The sequence below is a fragment of the Entelurus aequoreus genome, linkage group LG07 (genome assembly GCF_033978785.1).
Source record: "Entelurus aequoreus isolate RoL-2023_Sb linkage group LG07, RoL_Eaeq_v1.1, whole genome shotgun sequence".
NCBI classification, from domain to species: Eukaryota; Metazoa; Chordata; class Actinopteri; order Syngnathiformes; family Syngnathidae; genus Entelurus; species Entelurus aequoreus.
In genome coordinates this window covers 3,967,052-3,986,251 of record NC_084737.1, presented here as the reverse complement: position 1 = coordinate 3,986,251, position 19,200 = coordinate 3,967,052, and the positions used below count along the sequence as shown (strand labels likewise).

General features: G+C 37.7%; 2 protein-coding genes across 2 annotated transcripts in view; one reads left to right on the top strand and one right to left on the bottom strand.

The window, feature by feature from the left end:
- Positions 1 to 1,675: 1,675 nt before the first annotated feature.
- On the bottom strand, positions 1,676 to 19,048 carry suv39h1a (SUV39H1 histone lysine methyltransferase a). The gene is made up of 6 exons (XM_062052425.1): positions 18,885 to 19,048; positions 13,466 to 13,611; positions 8,719 to 9,378; positions 6,424 to 6,570; positions 6,222 to 6,351; positions 1,676 to 2,172 (listed from the first exon to the last, which is right to left on the bottom strand). Exons 1-6 carry the CDS (start codon positions 18,901 to 18,903, stop codon positions 2,039 to 2,041), a joined length of 1,236 nt encoding a protein of 411 aa, XP_061908409.1. The 5' UTR covers positions 18,904 to 19,048; the 3' UTR covers positions 1,676 to 2,038.
- Positions 19,045 to 19,200, top strand: part of LOC133653290 (protein-serine O-palmitoleoyltransferase porcupine-like) — a 28,578-nt gene continuing 28,422 nt past the window's right edge. Inside the window, exon 1 of the mRNA XM_062052422.1 lies at positions 19,045 to 19,172. The gene's annotated coding sequence lies outside the window, so the exon portion shown is untranslated. The remainder of the gene's footprint in view (positions 19,173 to 19,200) is intronic.

Genomic DNA, 19,200 nt, shown 5'->3' with positions numbered 1-19,200 from the left:
GGACCAAGCTTCGGCACCCATGTTCACAAAGCAGACTGCCAAAATCAATACAAATTGAGCTGTTATATAAAAATGTGAGAGCCTTGCGCTTAAACTACTGATCAAACAGTAACGTAGGTACTAAGGGTTCCTTGAATAAATCGCAACTGGACTGTTCAGTTTGTCGTAGGGAACAGCTCAACAGCTCTAGTCCGAGCAGACTTCCTCAGTTCATGCTCACAGATATACAGGACAAATCTAGTCTGCTTGGTTCCAGGCCCAAGTTTTTATCCTGTAGAGGATCAATAGTTGGGGTTCAGCACCAAGCGCACAGACTAGATCTATCCTACCGAAGTCTTTGAGCATGGACTGACGAGGCCTGCTAGAATGAGAGATGAAATGACTTCAAAGACAGACTGAACAGTCCAGCTGCGATCCATTCATGGCCTGAATGAATGACATCATCCATAGGCCAGTTATCTAGGTTACATTTATTTACACTACTAAAAACCAACATTGTAATACAAATGCTTATATATACAGCGTAAACAAGTCACTTTTTTATCAGAAAAGATAAAAAGTGTGCCCCCGTTTCTGAACTTTTCGGGATACAAGCTGTCTCTCGGATAATTGTTGTGCTTTAGGCTACAAGGAAAAACTCGGGTTACGAGCCTCCTCACCAAGCAGAAGCAGTCAACAACATCGAATGATGAGGCTGTTGGAACAAATCCAATAACATCCAGATCACATTTCTTATTACGGTTCTGAATGGATTGAAACATTTCAAAGAATCAATGTTTTTAGACCATTTCTGCGCTTACTCGCTACACGACAGCAGCCGAGAGAAGCTCTGTAACCTATTTTGAAAATATTTTATAAAAATGTTCATACCAAATGATATAGCTTGTAAGAATCGGGTTAAATCGAGTTGAAGGGAAAATAGATTATAAATCAAATCGTCACCCCAAGAATCGAAATTGAATTGAATCGTGAGTTGCTGTAAGATTACCCTTTCTACAGGATGACGTTAAAATAATATCTCAACGGCAGACATTCACCCATAAAAATATTGAGAAGCTGCTGATGGTGTGTTTGACGAAGAAGTAGCAGGCGGGAGATACCTCAGGCAAATGCAGCACATTACATTTACATTACTTCTTAAAACTACTGTAGTAGTTTGCACTACATTGCAATGTATTCTTTGTATAGAATATTTATTATCTAAAAGTGCTTGTCCAGAGTGTACCCCGCCTTCCGCCCGAATGCAGCTGAGATAGGCTCCAGCACCCCCCGCGACCCCGAAAGGGACAAGCGGTAGAAAATGGATGGATGTTTTTCTTTTCAAAAGGCATGTTAAAATTGTGCTGTTTTAGTGGGGCCAAGCACCGAATAATTTGACTTCAATTCAGTTCAATGGGTGAGGCTGTTTCACGATAAAAGTTTTTTTTGAGGACACAGAACGAATTCAACTCTGAGGTATCATTGTACATAAAAAAATGTTTTTTTTTAAATGATTATGTATCGAGCTGTAGTCAAAGGTATGAATCCAACTGGTTCTGACAAAATCTGAGACGTTATAGGGAGTGAGACAGAACAGAAGACACTGAAAGAACACCAACACTGTCGAGCAGTGGACACTGTCATTTAAAAGCGAGCTCATCCACGGTGAACCAGAAAGGCGGAATCATTTGTGGTTTTTTTTGTAGACGCCCAAGATTTAATCAGCAAGAAAAGCACAGAATTACCACACAAACAGTTGAGGTGTAGCAGCTGTGGTGACATTACTATTAATGCACGTCACATTGGGAACTTTGAATTATCAAAATAACTTGGCTTTTACTATGATAAAAAAAACTTTCAAAATGTAATAACATGTAGTCCATTGAAATTTAAAACTATGATGTTTGTAAAAAAAAATGCAAATTTTGTATTAAGTTGGGAACAAATTTTTTTAAAGAAAATCTGCAATTGAAAACAAGTTTTGACTGAAAAACACTAATATGTACAATGTTCAAAGATGTGTACAGATAGCGGTATTTCTGTTACCACCACTCCCGTGTCAGAACAGGTATTTTCTACACGAATCCGATCCACAGCGGCACTCCACTCGACCCCTTTTCTTAGGAGAACTGGAGACGCCTGCTAGGGTGAAACTGGAGTCCATCTTGGAGCTTTCTGTGTCTACTGGGTCAACTGGAAGCAAAAGAAAGGTTTCAGAGTAAAACAAATACTTTTGTCTAATGTCCAATATTGTTTATATATTCTTTCTTCGTTCAATGTCACAATGATGAGGACATTGAGGCTGGAGTCTACTTTAGCTGACTTACGGCATGAGGACATACATTGGACTCGTCATCAGTCATTCATAGGACTTAAACAAAAAAGGGACAAGTAGACATGAGACAAGCGATTGTCTTCAATCAATACTAAGGATGGGAGATATGGCCTATATATATATTGCAGCCTCCTGCGATCACGATACATTATTTGGCATAAAAATGATAATAGAAATATTTCAAAATAGGCTACAAAATCTCAGAATTTGGCTTCTTATGTATGCCGTTACATATAACGAGGTATGGGTACCGAATTCACTACTTTTATAGGCACCGACCAAATTCCGACGGTACCGCCGAGTATCGAATCACGTAAAACCAAACTGTGCCATATTTTGATACCTTTGTTGCACGTGAAGTCACGTCCGGTTGCAGTCTAAACAGTGGCTCATGTAGTGAAGTGAATTATATTTATATAGCGCTTTTCTCTAGTGACTCAAAGCGCTTTACATAGTGAAACCCAATGTCTAAGTTACATTTAAAGCAGAGTGGGTGGCACTGGGAGCAGGTGGGTAAAGTGTCTTGCCCAAGGACACAACGGCAGTGACTAGGATGGCGGAAGCGGGGATCGAACCTGGAACCCTCAAGTTGCTGGCACGGCCGCTCTACCAACCGAGCTATACCGCCCCATGTAAACAATTAGTCGAGCAGCACTCAGGACGGGCTCAGTCAAACACCCTCTAAGTAATGTTGACATTTACAACACCAACAAAGCGAGTATGCCACTGTTCCAAAATGCGCTAGCTTAATTCTAATTTACATTAGATTTGCCATAGACAGGCTACTACGAGCATTAGCAATTTTACAGGGCGATCTCAACACCTCCAAATTTAGTAATGAAAACTACAACTAAGATGAATGTTACAATCAAACAGCTGGCATGTAATCAGCACTCTACTCACAGTATTAACGCTTTGTCGGGTGCAACATACCACATTCAGCTTCCTGGAAAAAGCTACTTCCGAGTTAGACAACATACCATGGATAGCCTCTACAGTACTGCCCTCTACTGTCTTGGAAGTGCAACCGCATTGCATAGAAGACTCAAAACAAGATATACAACTGGACAGCACAGTTGTCATAATCAGAAAGGGCATCTCTATCGTCCTTCAAAACCGCAATAAAAGTTCACCTCCAGGAAGCTACAACCCTAAACTAACACCCTCCCCAGATTGTTAATAATCAAACGTAAACAATCAAATGCAGATACTTTTTCTTATGCCTTCTGATCTCTCTCTCTCTCTCTCTCTACCCACTACTTGCTGTACATATCCTACCAAGTCAGACCTACACTGTTCCAATATCCATTTCTCTGTTCTCAATTGTTGATGACTGATGATAACAACCAAACATACCCCCCCCCCCCCTCCACACCCCGGATTGTAAATAATGTAAATAATTCAATGTGATTATCTTGTGAGATGACTGTATTATGATGATAGTATATATTGCGAGTATATATCTGTATCATGAATCAATTTAAGTGGACCCCGACTTAAACAAGTTGAAAAACTTATTCGGGTGTTACCATTTAGTGGTCAATTGTACGGAATATGTACTTCACTGTGCAACCTACTAATAAAAGTCTCAATCAATGAATAAAAAAAAAGCTCATTTTTGAATGAAACGTTAAAAACATTAATTAACTCACACAAAAGTACCAAAAATTGGTACCATTGAGTGCTGGTATCGATTCCCAGGTAGCGGGAATCGGTACTCAATCGGTTCAAATGTGAACAGTATCCATCCCAACATAATAATAATAATAATAATAATGGATTAGATTTTATATTGCGCTTTTCTATTGTTAGATACTCAAAGCGCTCACAGAGAAGTGGGAAGCCATCATTCATTCACACCTGGTGGTGGTAAGCTACATTTGTAGCCACAGCTGCCCTGGGGTAGACTGACGGAAGCGAGGCTGCCATTTTGCGCCTACGGCCCCTCCAACCACCACCTATCATTCATTCACCAGTGTGAGCGGCACCGGGGGCAAGGGTGAAGTGTCCTGCCCAAGGACACAACGGCAGGGATTTTGGATGTCAAGAGGCGGGGAGCGAACCTGCAACCCTCAGGTTTCTGGCATGGCCGCTCTACCCACTACGCCATACCGCCCACATTTACAGTTGTATTATTTTATCAAAACTATTATGTTGTCCTATTTAATTTACTGTTAACATCGGGTTACTTTCTTTCACAACATGGTACACTTCCGTTAAAATGCTAATAAGCACTTATTCCTCCGTTGTTTGGATACTTTACGATACTACAAATTTAGCTGCAATACGAAGTAGTTGCTGGGGCAGTATTTGTCATGCCAACACAGATACTTCAAATGTTCAAAATCATTGAATAACTACAATTTGTATCACAATTATAAACAGACACAAACACATGACGGCTGTGTAAAAATATCCATTAAATATTTAAATTAGTCCCTTTTATTACATACATTTTGAGGAAAATAAAAGCAATAGTGCAAAATAACTATAATTGTTCCTTTTTCCATAAAACGTTCCATCTTTACTCCTGACTAGGGATGATGTTTGATAAGGAATTATCGAGTTCGAGCCTATTATCGAATCCTCTTATCGAACCGATTCCTTATCGATTCTCTTATGGAGTCCAGATAGGTTGTTGTATATGGAAAAAAACACACAATATTTGGTTTAACAAAAGCTCACTTTTATTATATAATAAAAAAATAAAATCTAATAAATAAATAAATATTGACTGTTACCCACCTAAAAAAATAAAATAAAATAAATAAATATTGACCGTTGTTACCCAAAGTATATTAAGTGGGATTTTTCAGAGAAAAAAATATATACAGTAACACAAAAACAAGCTGTCTCTGTGATCACTATAGGTGTATAAATAATAATATAGTGTTAAATAAAATCAGTCCCTTGGGCACAAAACTGAAAATAATACAGCTCTCCAAAAAGTGCACTTCTGCTGCTATTTGACATAACTGTTTGTTATGATGCTTTGACATTTTTGCACTTTATTTCTTTATTGAAAGAACATTCTATGAAGAGAAAAGTTCTTTGCAAATGTGGTTACAATGTTAATAAATGAAAAGTTGAAGCTAAAAAAAGAAATACACTTTATTGAGTTAACATTATTTCTTTAAGGGGGAAAAATGTTATGAGCTAGAGAATTCAACAACTACACTACCCAGCATGCAACGGGAGTTACGAGCATGCGCGGTAGCCCCGAAAAGTGTTGCACGTTGCCACGCTGTGAAAGTAAACGTCAAGAACTCAGCCAACACGCCTCGTCTGCATTATTTATAATTAGACAGACAACACATCTACAGTGTGATTTTGTAACGTTTACAAGAAAAGAAAAACAAAAGTTAAAAAAGGGAGATATGTTGTATATATATGTATGTGCTGCAGTGTTGTATATATATGTATGTGCTGCGGTTGTTTTAAGAAGGTTGCGACAGCTGCCGTAAAGGAGGTGCGTTGCTAGCCTGGTTGCTATGTTTCCGGTTGGTCGTAAAAGTGTTGGTCATGTGTTTTACCCTGCTAAAATCTCTCAGTAAAGTTATTCGATGGATTATAGCTTTTGTTTTGAACTTTATTACACCTTGGAGCGCTTTTTCCCGTCTATTGTTTTCCTGCTTTCGCTATCTGCGCCTAATGACTGAGATACATGACGTCATTTATTGTGATGTCCCACGGAGCATTTCTGGTCGGGACGGGATTCGAATAAAGAATCAAGTCTTTTCCTTTACTATAGTGGTCTCGATAACGGGTACCGGTTCTCAAAAAGGGATTCGAGTCCGAGGACTCGGTTCTTTTCTTATCAAACAACCGGGAAAACCGGTTTCGAGTATCATCCCTACTCCTGACTGAAGGGTCTTTGGACTTGAAGTACAACTGCAAGTGGACTTACTTTGCATCTTGTAGTCAAATGTCAGTTCCTCTCCTGCCCGAATGGACCGTGTTGAAAACAAAGCGATCCGTGGGAGTCTCTCATCGATGTTGTCAATAAACACATTGAACACTTGCAGGTTTGGGTTACACTGCAAATACGACAAGCGGTGTGAGCGAGACACGGAAGCAAATCGAATAAAGATGCAGTTGAAAATGCTCACGCTGTGGTTGACAAAGTGAGAGACGTTTCCTTGGTGAGCAGCGTCCACTGTGTACACGTCCTCCACATAGTCCAGGTCAAATAGGTACGTCGAGCCTTGGCTGTCGTAAATGTGACCTCGTTTCTCTGCTTCCTCCGTTGTGATGATCTGGAAGAAACACGAATGGAATTTATTTCTCCATACTGTAGGGATGTAACAGTATCAAAATGTCACGGTACGATATTGTCACGGTATTAAAGCCCCACGTGAGGTTGATTTTGGCGGCGCCAGTGGACCAAAGCGGTAGTGTTTTGCCAGAAGAAGACCTCATTTTTCATGACTAGCTCATATAATGTCTGTAATATTGGCACAAATATGATGTCTCTAATGGCTACGCTGATGTGAAATAGCCGACACTATCAACAAATGAACTTGGATTGCGCTACTACCAAGAATGTATCGTGGCGCATTCAGGTCCGAAGCAAAAAAAAGAGAATTTCTTTGAAGGAAGTAGTAGTGAAACTATCTCACTGGTGGCTATTTATTGCTACTACGCACATTTCTGATAGCCAACGTTAGAATGATCATTTTGATTTGACAATAGAATAGCCAGAATATACTCTCACATCATGTAGTTTAAGTGTCTACTCTTGACGGTTTGATTTAATATGTCTTTCTTTGACGGGTGGCACCAGACTAGCAATCCCCTTCCAAAACACTGAGGGGCACTGTCTCCAGAAGGAGCAACCGCAGCTGTCGTTGACTCGATATTTACCTTCTTGTGAAGAGTGATGACAACCACAACATCGACATCTTTGTCTAAACTTAAGCTAAATGTTCAGAATCATCACTTTACTTCTAATGGACAAACCAGAGCAAAACACCTTTGCGAAGACGGACTGTGCAACTTCTGAACGAGGACGTTATTATTATTTGCAACGCTATTCTGCCTTTTGGGACATGGGACAAGAGAGAGCTACCGTGTAATTGGAAATAAAATGGTTAAATAGCCATTGTAAGTTGGTGACATGCTGGTGTTAATGTGTTGATGTTCAGAACTCACATGAAAGATAATTGACGGAGAATAAGGAAGCGTTCTGTGTCAGAGAAAAAGACGTTGGAATTTAACCTGTTAGCACAGGATTGGCAATGAAAGTTAAAAAGAGCGTCCTTTGTTTGACTTCTTTTGGACAAAATAACACAATAAGATAAAAACACATATTGATTGGCAACACTAAATGGTCCCTAGTGTGTGAATGTGAGTGTGATTGGTTGTCTGTCTATCTGTGTTGGCCCTTTGATGAGGTGGCGACTTGTCCAGGGTGTACCCCGCCTTCCGCTCGAATGCAGCTGAGTTAGGCTCCAGCACCCCCCGCGACCCCGAAAGGGACAAGCGGTAGAAAATGGATGGACATTCAGTAATTATTTTCAGAGCGCACCAAGATATAAAGTCCACAATATCAGTCTTCATGCAACTGTTGCTTGAATTCATACAATAATGTGTGCATTTCGAGCACAACGTCTGCTCTTCTGTGCTTGGGGACCCGCCTCTTCAAAAGCTGACCAATCACATCTGTGGCCTGCGTAGCCACCGACGAGAAGCTACGTTTCTTGGGAGGTGCGGGCAAGGCTTACGGGAAGGTACGCAGGGGGAAAGACGGCGTCTTCCTCGAGGAATACACCAGGCTTTATGAATTTAATTTCAACTCTAACAAAAGACACATTGAATTAAGTAATTATTTTAAGATTGATGGATTTATTTCACTCTGCCCTAGGGCTGCAGCTATAGATTTTTTGGAGCCTGATTTATTGATTAGTTTGTTCGATTAATCGGACAAAACACACTTTATAGCCTAATTGCGTATACTGAGGGAAAAGTTGAAATGTAAATATTTATCTGTTTGCCATAACCTTTATTGCCTATTTAGCCTCCTTTACCTTCTGTTTAACTTATTTTACTTTCTATTTACATGTTACCTTCTTTTAAACTTGTTTTACCTTTTATTAATATTGTTTTACCTTTTATTTACCTTCTATTTAGCTTGTTTAACCTTCTACTTAACCTTTTACCTTATTTTACCTTTTATTTGATTAGGTTTACTTTATTTTACCTTCTATTTAACGTTTATTTAGATTTCCCCCTTTTTTTTTACCTTCTATTTAACTTGTTTTATCTTCTTTTATGCAGTCCAGATTTTATCCATTCTTTATTTACAGTCAATAAATAATCAATCGAAGCTTCTTTTCCTTCATCGATTAATCGTTGCAGCCCTATTAGATCCTCCATAGTTCCAATAATGAAAGTCCTTTCCTTACCTCTCCCACATATTCCATGACGAACGTGTTCTTCTTTATGTGATGCAAAGTGCGAACTCCCCATCCACGGCCGTTGTCGGTCTTGAAGATACACAAGTCGACCTGAATGCCTTTTTGCACCACTCTGTTGGGGCAGTCCGGACCACAGAGGCACTGAGCGTTGCACTCGTATATGGGCTTTCCTGGCCGCACCCGAACCTGGCCAAGTTCATTGTAGGCAACACGTTGCAAGGACGCACCGGGACAGCAACCGTTCACCGGCTCTTCCAAGCAGTTTTTACACTCACAGCCCACGGCCATTTCATCAAAAACAATGCCAGGGCCCGCCTTGTATTGGTTGATGTAGGTGAAGTTCTTCGGGGGACCCTCCAGGTCCACGTCGTTCCTGACATAGATGCGACCGGGATGGTTGCATGTTTGGTTGAGCTGAACCTCCCAGCGTTCCAATCGCTGACGTAGCTTAGCTTTCAAAACTAAGAAGGCTGAGATTTCCTTATCCAGCTTTTTAGGGCCGCTTCGTCTCTTCTGGCGCCTGAGCACCTGATCCAGGTCTAGGTGGAACTGCTTCATCACTTTGGGGCATTTAAGGTTCCTTTTAGGTTCCCAGGTGTTGACCGACTCCGGGAAGCTCCTCCATTTTACCAGGTAAAATTCTTCACCCTAAAACACACATTGTCAGTCAGTAATTGTACAACTCACATTTGGGGATGCAACAATTAGAGATGAGGACTCTGGGATTATAGTCGGAATAATAAACACGGTTTCATGATTATTATGCATCACCTGTGTGAAGTTGGCCCCCTTTGTAATTGCTCATATGAAAATAACACTGCTACTCGTTTGTGGTGTAACATTTTTTTTTGGGGCCATTACCGTTTTTAAGTTATTGTAAAATACATGTTCTGGCTAGTGACGTCATTGATCACTGTGGAAGTAAAATATATATATATATATCTGTGAGGGGTACATAGGGATGATACTCGAAACCGGTTTTCCCGGTTGTTTGATAAGAAAAGAACCGAGTCCTCGGACTCGAATCCCTTTTTGAGAACCGGTACCCGTTATCGAGACCACTATAGTAAAGGAAAAGAGTTGATTCTTTATTCGAATCCCGTCCCGACCAGAAATGCTCCGCGGGACATCACAATAAATGGCGTCACGTAGCTCAGTCATTAGGCGCAGATAGCGAAAGCAGGAAAACAATGGACGGGAAAAAGCACTCCAAGGTGTAATAAAGTTCAAAACAAAAGCTATAATCCATCGAATAACTTTACTGAGAGATTTGAGCAGGGTAAAACACATGACCAACACTTTTACGACCAACCGGAAACATAGCAACCAGGCTAGCAACGCACCTCCTTTACGGCAGCTGTCGCAACGTTCTTAAAACAACCGCAGCACATACATATATATACAACACTGCAGCACATACATATATATACAACATATCTCCCTTTTTTAACTTTTGTTTTTCTTTCCTTGTAAACGTTACAAAATCACACTGTAGATGTGTTGTCTGTCTAATCATAAATAATGCAGACGAGGCGTGTTGGCTGAGTTCTTGACGTTTACTTTCACAGCGTGGCAACATGCAACACTTTTCTGGGCTACCGCGCATGCTCGTAACTCCCGTTGCATGCTGGGTAGTGTAGTTGTTATATTCTCTAGCTCATAACATTTTTCCCCCATAAAGAAATAATGTTAACTCAATAAAGTGTATTTCTTTTTTTAGCTTTAACTTTTCATTTTTTTAGCATTGTAACCACATTTGCAAACAACTTTTCTCTTCATAGAATGTTCTTTCAATAAAGAAAGTGCAAAAATGTCAAAGCATCATAACAAACAGTTATGTCAAATAGCAGCAGAAGTGCACTTTTTGGAGAGCTGTATTATTTTCAGTTTTGTGCCCAAGGGACTGATTTTATTTAACACTATATTATTATTTATACACCTATAGTGATCACAGAGACAGCTTGTTTTTGTGTTACTGTATATATTTGTTTCTCTGAAAAATCCCACTTAATATACTTTGGGTAACAACGGTCAATATTTATTTATTTTATTTTATTTTTTTAGGGGGGTAACAGTCAATATTTATATTTTATTAGATTTTATTTTTTTATTATATAATAAAAGTGAGCTTTTGTTAAACCAAATATTGTGTGTTTTTTTCCATATACAACAACCTATCTGGACTCCATAAGAGAATCCATAAGGAATCGGTTCGATAAGAGGATTCGATAATAGGCTCGAACTCGATAATTCCTTATCAAACATCATCCCTAGGGGTACATTAATGGCGCTCACATGTATGGAAGATTCGACAAAGCAGGCTTCGTAGCACAGCAAATTGTAATTGTGATGAGAAGGGACTTTTCTTAAAAAATATGCCAAAGCAGACTTATTTCACAGCGTAGAAAAACAACTCTCGTTCAGTGGCGCCTCTTTCAAGGCACACACACACACGGCCCCTCCCTCCCGCTCCCTGTTTTCCCACTGTCTGCTCCTTTGCCAATGTCAATTTAATTTGACTTTTTTAAATGTTTATTATTGTAGCAATACGGTTGTTAAAGTTAAGGATTTTTGTGATTTCTGATGGTTTGTGAGGGAATCGTAGGGATTTCTGTTGACAGAGCAGCGCATGCAGAGGACAGCAGCTTGTGTGTTTGTCTTGTTAATCAAGAGAAAGTAGATTCATGTTTTTTTTTTGTCATAAAAAAATACAATCATGTGTGCTTACGGACTGTATCCCTGCTGACTGTATTGATATATATTGATATATAATGTAGGAACCAGAAATATTAATAACAGAAAGAAACAACCCTTTTGTGTGAATGAGTGTAAATGGGGGAGGGAGGTTTTTTGGGTTGGTGCACTAATTGTAAGTGTATCTTGTGGTTTTTATGTGGATTTAATTAAAAAAATAAAAATAAAAATAAATTATTATTAATTTTTTTTAAATTTCTTTTGCGGCCTGGTACCAATTGATCCACGGACCGGTACCGGGCCGCGGCCCGGTGGTTGGGGACCACTGACTTAGATGACCATAGGAACTAATCAGATGACCATGGTAACTAATTAGATGACCATAATAACTAGTATATCATGCAAAAGCATAGATTCCAACCATTGAAATACTTAGTATAGTTCAGGGGTCACCAACCTTTTTGAAAGCAAGAGCTACTTCTTGGGTAGTGATTAATGCGAAGGGCTACCAGTTTGATACACACTTCAATAAATTGCCAGAAATAGCCAATTTGCTCAATTTACCTTTAACTCTATGTTATTATTAATAATTAATGATATTTACACTTAATTGAACGGTTTAAAAGAGGAGAAAACACGAAAAAAAATGACAATTAAATTTTGAAACAGTTTATTTTCAATTTCGACTCTTTAAAATTCAAAATTCAAACAAAAAAAGGAGAAAAACTAGCTAATTCGAATCTTTTTATGGAACATCATTAGTAATTTTTCCTGATTAAGATTAATTTTAGAATTTTGATGACATGTTTTAAATAGGTTAAAATCCAATCTACACTTTGTTAGAATATATAACAAATTGGACCAAGCTATATTTCTAAAAAAGACAAATCATTATTTCTTCTAGATTTTCCAGAACAAAAATTTTAAAAGAAATTCAAAAGACTTTGAAATAAGATTTAAATTTGATTCTACAGATTTTCTACATTTGCCAGAATAATTTTTTTGAATTTTAATCATAATAAGTTTGAAGAAATATTTCACAAATATTCTTCGTCGAAAAAACAGAAGCTAAAATGAAGAATTAAATTAAAATGTATTTATTATTCTTTACAATAAAAAATTTTTTTTTTACTTGAACATTGATTTAAATTGTCAGGAAAGAAGAGGAAGGAATTTAAAAGGTAAAAAGGTATATGTGTTTAAAAATCCTAAAATAATTTTTAACGTTGTATTTTTTCTGTAAAACTGTCTTTCTGAAAGTTATAAGAAGCAAAGGAAAAAAAAGAATGAATTTATTTAAACAAGTGAAGACCAAGTCTTTAAAATATTTTCTTGGATTTTCAAATTCTATTTGAGTTTTGTCTCTCTTAGAATTAAAAATGTCGAGCAAAGAGAGACCAGCTTGCTAGTAAATAAATAAAATGTAAAAAATAGAGGCAGCTCACTGGTAAGTGCTGCTATTTGAGCTATTTTTAGGACAGGCCAGCAGGCTACTCATCTGGTCCTTACGGGCTACCTGGTGCCCGCGGGCACCGCGTTGGTGACCCCTGGTATAGTTCAAGACTTACGGTCATTAGAAAACATGAGTGCACATCATAATGGCAGCTACACTTTACATCTTAAACATCTAAAAAATATTATTTGGGAATGTCCGGAGGGCCAGATTGAAAAGCTTAATGGGCCGCATGTGACCCCCGGGCCTTAATTTGCCCAGGTCTGATATAGCACCTTATTTTGTGTTCAAAGTGCCGAGGCTGGAACCCATTATTCATATTTACATCATTTATGGAGAAATTGGTTTCACTATACAAATAAGTTCTTAAATGGAGGTTTCACTGTATCAGCGTGATGTCTGTTTATAGCGAGTGAAGCAGGAGGACTGAAACATTCCATGAAATAACCTTGACGTTTTTAATCAGGGTTAATAGTCAAAGCGGTTAATTGCTGCGTCTCGACTTTGACTACACCGTTTCATTCCCACGGAAATCGATCCTTACCACGTCAAAGATGATGAGGCAAAATACAAATGATGGCGGCGTACCTTATTCTTCTTGTAGTCGCAGAGGAACTCCACCTCATAATCCTTGGCGTTGGCTTTGGTAATGCCCAAATCTTCACAGTGGAGCTTCTCTGTGCGACACAAGGCTTCAAGATAATGCCAGGACAGCTTGCTGGGCACACTGCAGTCTGAGGAAACACACAAGTTACCAAGCGTTAACACGCAGTGACGTCAAACACTAACCACATGGCTGCACAATAATATGAACATTTCCTACTACTATCATTGTGACCAACATTATCCTTTCAGTACTCTTTTAAACCAAAAATGCCTTTTGATATTTGGCGCCATCTTACAAGTATGCTGACTCTTCCTATGTCATCATGCTAACATTTTAGCACATGGTATTTTTATTTGTTTAAACCTAAAAAAAATTATGGCTTTCGATACCTGGCGCCATCTTAGACAAACGTTAACTTTTTCAAAGTCATCATGCTAATGAGAGCATGCCATGCTAGCGTTTTAGCTAATGTTGTATAACCTAAAAACCATGGATTTTGATAGTAGGCGTCATCTTGGAAGTATGCTAACATTAGCATACCAAATTTTATGGTAGCATTTTTGCCGATTTTATTCATATAAAGCTAAAAATAATAGCTTTCGATACTTGGTGCCATCATAGAGGTACGCCAACTTTTCCTGTGCTATAATGCTATGTTGTATGCTAGCTTTTCAGCTAATTTTGTATGTTTAAACCTAAAAAACATGGATTTGATAGTAGGCGTCATTTTGGAAGTATGCTAACATTGGCATACCAAATTGTATTCGTATATAGCTAAAAATAATAGTTTTCAATACTTGGCGCCATCATAGAGGTACGCCGACTTTTCCTATGTTATCATACTAACGATAGCATGCTAACGTTGTATGCTAGCTTTTTAGCTAATGTTGTATAAACTAAAAACCATGGATTTTGATAGTAGGCGTCATATTTGAAGTATGCTAACATTAGCGTACCAAATTTTATGCTAGCATTTTTGCTAATTGTATTCGTATAAAGCTAAAAATAATAGCTTTAGATCAGTGGTTCTTAACCTTGTTGGAGGTACCGAACCCCACCAGTTTCATATGCGCATTCACCGAACCCTTCTTTAGTGAAAAATAAAATGTTGTTTTTTTTCAAATTCAAGACAAAGTTATATGTTTTTGGTAACACTTTAGTATGGGGAACATATTCTAAGTAACAAAGACTTAATTTAGAGTTATTTGGTTAGGGTCAGGGTTAGGGTTATAATAAGGCCATGCCGAATAAGGCATTAATAAGTACTTAATAATGACTAGTTAAGAGCCAATATGTTACTATTTTGCAATATTTTCTCCTAAAATAATTACTTTTTCATGTAAAATTGTTACTTTAAATGTAAAATGGTGACATTTATCATATAAAATTCAGACTTTTATCACAATATTGCCAATTTTTTTGGTGTTCTTGTAAAATAGTGAAATTTTGTGAGTAAAATTATGACATTTGTCATAATTTTGCCAAGTGAAATTCCAATTATTATTATTATAATATTGCCAAAAATGTTCGAGTTTTTTTATAAAATTGTGACTTTTGTCGAGTAAAATTACGACTCTTCATAAAATTGCCAACATGTTAAGCTTTTCTTGAGTAAAATTCCAACTTTTATCATAATATCGCACAAATGTTCAGTTTTTCTCGTAACATTTTGACTTGCGCTGAGTAAAATTACGACTTTTATTATAATACTGCCAAAATTTAAAGTTTTTCGCCAAAAGGGAGAAGTTTGTATTTACACGATGAGTCGGGTGTGCCTTGACCTCCGCCGAACTCCTGAGCCCGTCTCACCGAACCCCTAAGGTTCCATCGAACCCAGGTTAAGAACCACTGCTTTAGATACTTGGCGCCATCATAGAGTTACGCTGACTCTTCCTATGTTTTCATGCTAACGTTGTATGTTTAAATGTAAAAACCATGGATTTTGATAGTAGGCGTCATCTTGGAAGTATGCTAACATTAGCATATCAAATTTTATGCTAGTATTTTTGCTGATTTTATTCGTATAAAGCTAAAAATAATAGCTTTCGATACTTGGTGCCATCATAGAGGTACTCCGACTTTTCCTATGTTATCATGCTAACGATAGCATGCTAAAGTTGTATGCTAGCTTTTTAGCTAATTTTGGATGTTTAAATGTAAAAACCATGGATTTTGATAGTAGGCGTCATCTTTGAAGTATGCTAACATTAGCGTACCAAATTTTATGCTAGCATTTTTGCTAATTGTATTCGTATGAAGCTAAAAATAATAGCTTTCGATACTTGGCGCCATCATAGAGGTACGCCGACTTTTCCTATGTTTTCATGCTAATGTATGTTTAAATGTAAAAACCATGGATTTTGATAGTAGACGTCATCTTCGAAGTATGCTAACATTAGCATACCAAATTTTATGCTAGCATTTTTGCTAATTTTTTTGGTATAAAGCTAAAAATAATAGCTTTCTTGATTGGCAGCACTAAATTGGCTATTGTGTGTGAATGTTGTCTATCTGTGTTGGCCATGCGATGAGATGGCGTCTTGTCCAGGGTGTACCCCGCCTTCCACCCGAATGCAGCTGAGATAGGCTCCAGCGACCCCGAAAGGGACAAGCGGTAGAAAATGGATGGATGGACACTTGGCGCCATCATAGAGGTACAACTTTTCCTATGTTATCATGCTAACAATAGCATGCTAATGTTGTATGTTAGTTTTTTATTTTATTTTGTATGTTTAAACCTAAAAACCATGGATTTGATAGTAGGCATCATTTTGGAAATATGCTAACATTAGCATACTAAATTTTATGCTAAAATGATTGCTAATTTCATTCGTATAAAGCTAACAATAATTGTTTTCGATACTTGGCTCCATCATAGAGGTACGCCGACTTTTCCTATGTTATAATGCTATGTTGTATGCTAGCTTTTCAGCTAATTTTGCATGTTTAAACCTAAAAAAACATGTATTTGATAGTAGGCGTCATTTTGGAAGTATACTAACATTGGCATACCAAATTGTATTCGTATATAGCTAAAAATAATAGTTTTCAATACTTGGCGCCATCATAGAGGTACGCCGACTTTTCCTATGTTATCATACTAACGATAGCATGCTAATGTTGTATGCTAGCTTCTTAACTTTAATCAACCAGAGGTTCACAGCACAGATAGCAAGCTCATCAAAATTACCGCAGGAATTTCATAGTTATTGAATACAATTAAAACTAAAAGTAAGGTTACTAATGCGGTGGTAATATTTGAGTGGGCCCCGAGCCCCTCTGTAGTGGAAAAGTTGGACCTCAAAGTAAAAAGGTTAAGAATCCCTGATGTAGACCACAAAGAAGCGTTTTAAATGTAGAAGAATCATAGTGACTCCTTTAAAATGTCATCTAACTGTATCAAAACGTTTTGATGACAACATGTCTAATGCAGGCACATGTGGATACAATCTAGAACTAAAGATAAAAAGAATGTTAATTTGTAGTTTTTAGTAGTTTCTTGTTGCTGTGCCGTTATTGCTCATCACCACCTCTCTTTCCTGAGAACCTTCACATAACATCTTCAGAAGTTGCCATTTACCCTCATTATTCACATCTTTCCACCTAAACTGCAAAAACTGACATCTAAGTAAGACTAAATATCTCAAATAAGGGTGATATTGGTTTATTTTCTGTCTGATAAGATAATTCTTCTCACTAAGCAGATTTTATGTTACAGTGGTTTACTTGTTTTAAGGGTTTTGGTCCTAAATCAGTGGTCCCCAACCACCGGGCTGTGGACTGATTGGTACCGGGCCGCACAAGAAATAAATAAATAAAAATATATATATTTTTTTAATTAAATCAACATAAAAAACACAATATATACATTATATATCAATATAGATCAATACAGTCTGCAGGGATACAGTCCGTAAGCACACATGATTGTATTTCTTTATGACAAAAAATAATAATAATAAAAAATAAAAATACAAATAATAACTGTGTGTGTGTGACAATCATTGGTACTTTAACTTTTTAATAAAAAAATATTTTTCAACATATTGAAAAAAAGGTCTCATATTTTTTTTTTCTATCAAGAAAAGTGCACTTGTTTTTAGTGAGAATATACTTATTTTAAGGTATTTTTGGGTTCATTGAAGTTAGCTAATTTTACTCGTTTTGGAAAGTCTTGACAAGCCAAATGTTCTTGTTCTATTGGCAGATAATTTTGCTTAGTTCAAATTAAATACCCCAAATGTTTGTATTTTTTGTTCTTCTTGTTTTTGAACACTGACTTTTTGCAGTGTACAAGGTGGCAAAGCAAGCTGAGGGGAATAGATGAGCTCCATGAGGACAAATGAAGTGACTTTTAGCAACATTGACGAGACATGCGGTGTGTGGAACTTTGGCAATCTAACAACAACACACAAAAAAGGGTGTAAACAACACGTAACATCTTCATTATCAGCAAAAAGGTCTAATTATTTATTTTTTCTACCAATAAAAGTGCACTTGTTATTAGTGAGAATATACTTATTTTTGGGTTCATTGAAGTTAGCTAATTTTACTTGTTTTGGAAAGTCTTGACAAGCCAACTTTTCTTGTTCTATTGGCAGGTAATTTTGCTTAGTTCAAATTAAATACCCCTAATTTTTGTTTTTGAACAATGACTTTTGCAATGTAGAAGGTGGCAAAGCAAGCTGAGAGGAATAGATGAGCTCCATGAGGACAAATGAAGCGACTTTTAACAACATTGACGAGACATGCGGTGTGTGGAACTTTGGCAATCTAACAACAACACACAAAAAAGGGTGTAAACAACACGTAACATCTTCATTATCAGCAAAAAGGTCTAATTATTTATTTTTTCTACCAATAAAAGTGCACTTGTTATTAGTGAGAATATACTTATTTTTGGGTTCATTGAAGTTAGCTAATTTTACTTGTTTTGGAAAGTCTTGACAAGCCAACTTTTCTTGTTCTATTGGCAGGTAATTTTGCTTAGTTCAAATTAAATACCCCTAATTTTTGTTTTTGAACAATGACTTTTGCAATGTAGAAGGTGGCAAAGCAAGCTGAGAGGAATAGATGAGCTCCATGAGGACAAATGAAGCGACAACATTGACGAGACATGCGGTGTGTGGAACTTTGTCAATCTAACAACAACACACAAACGGTTGTGTAAACAACACGTAACATCTTCATTATCAGCACAATACGTTAGTTACATATTCAAAAGGGAGAGCACATGAATGTTGTAAACGCGCACGACTGTCTCCGCTTGTGCGGTATTACGTCATTCACCGCGGCGCTCATATATTATGTGACGCAGACTCGGAGACGCGGAATAGTACGTCCATAAAACGTCGTGAATAAGAAGAATAACCATCGAGTGAATTCAAACGCGCGTTTTACCTTTCAAATTTTCCGCCATGTTTCCTGTGCAGCCGCCAAAACTACATAGCTGGGTTGACCCGACAGCCGAGACTACTGTCACGGCTGCTCATTGGTTGAGCGGTTTTTACCCGCCTTCTCATTGGTCCGTGTTGGACCGAAGCCCCGCCTCCTCCTTCTCCTTTTCCTCCTCGTCTTTTTCCTTTTCTTCGTCTATTGTGTGCTTTTGTGTAGCCTTTTTCCCCCTTTTGGTCCTTGTGGGCCCCAAATCGACAACACGACACCGCCGTAAACGTTAAAGAAAACCAAGTATGTAAAAGAAAAGAGTAGTGTAAAT

Coding starts and splice junctions, on each gene's coding strand:
- suv39h1a (XM_062052425.1), bottom strand. Junction 6,571..8,718: donor TCATGGAATATGTGGGAGAG/GTAAGGAAAGGA, acceptor TGTTTCTTCCAG/ATCATCACAACGGAGGAAGC. Junction 6,352..6,423: donor CTCACTTTGTCAACCACAGC/GTGAGCATTTTC, acceptor TCGTATTTGCAG/TGTAACCCAAACCTGCAAGT.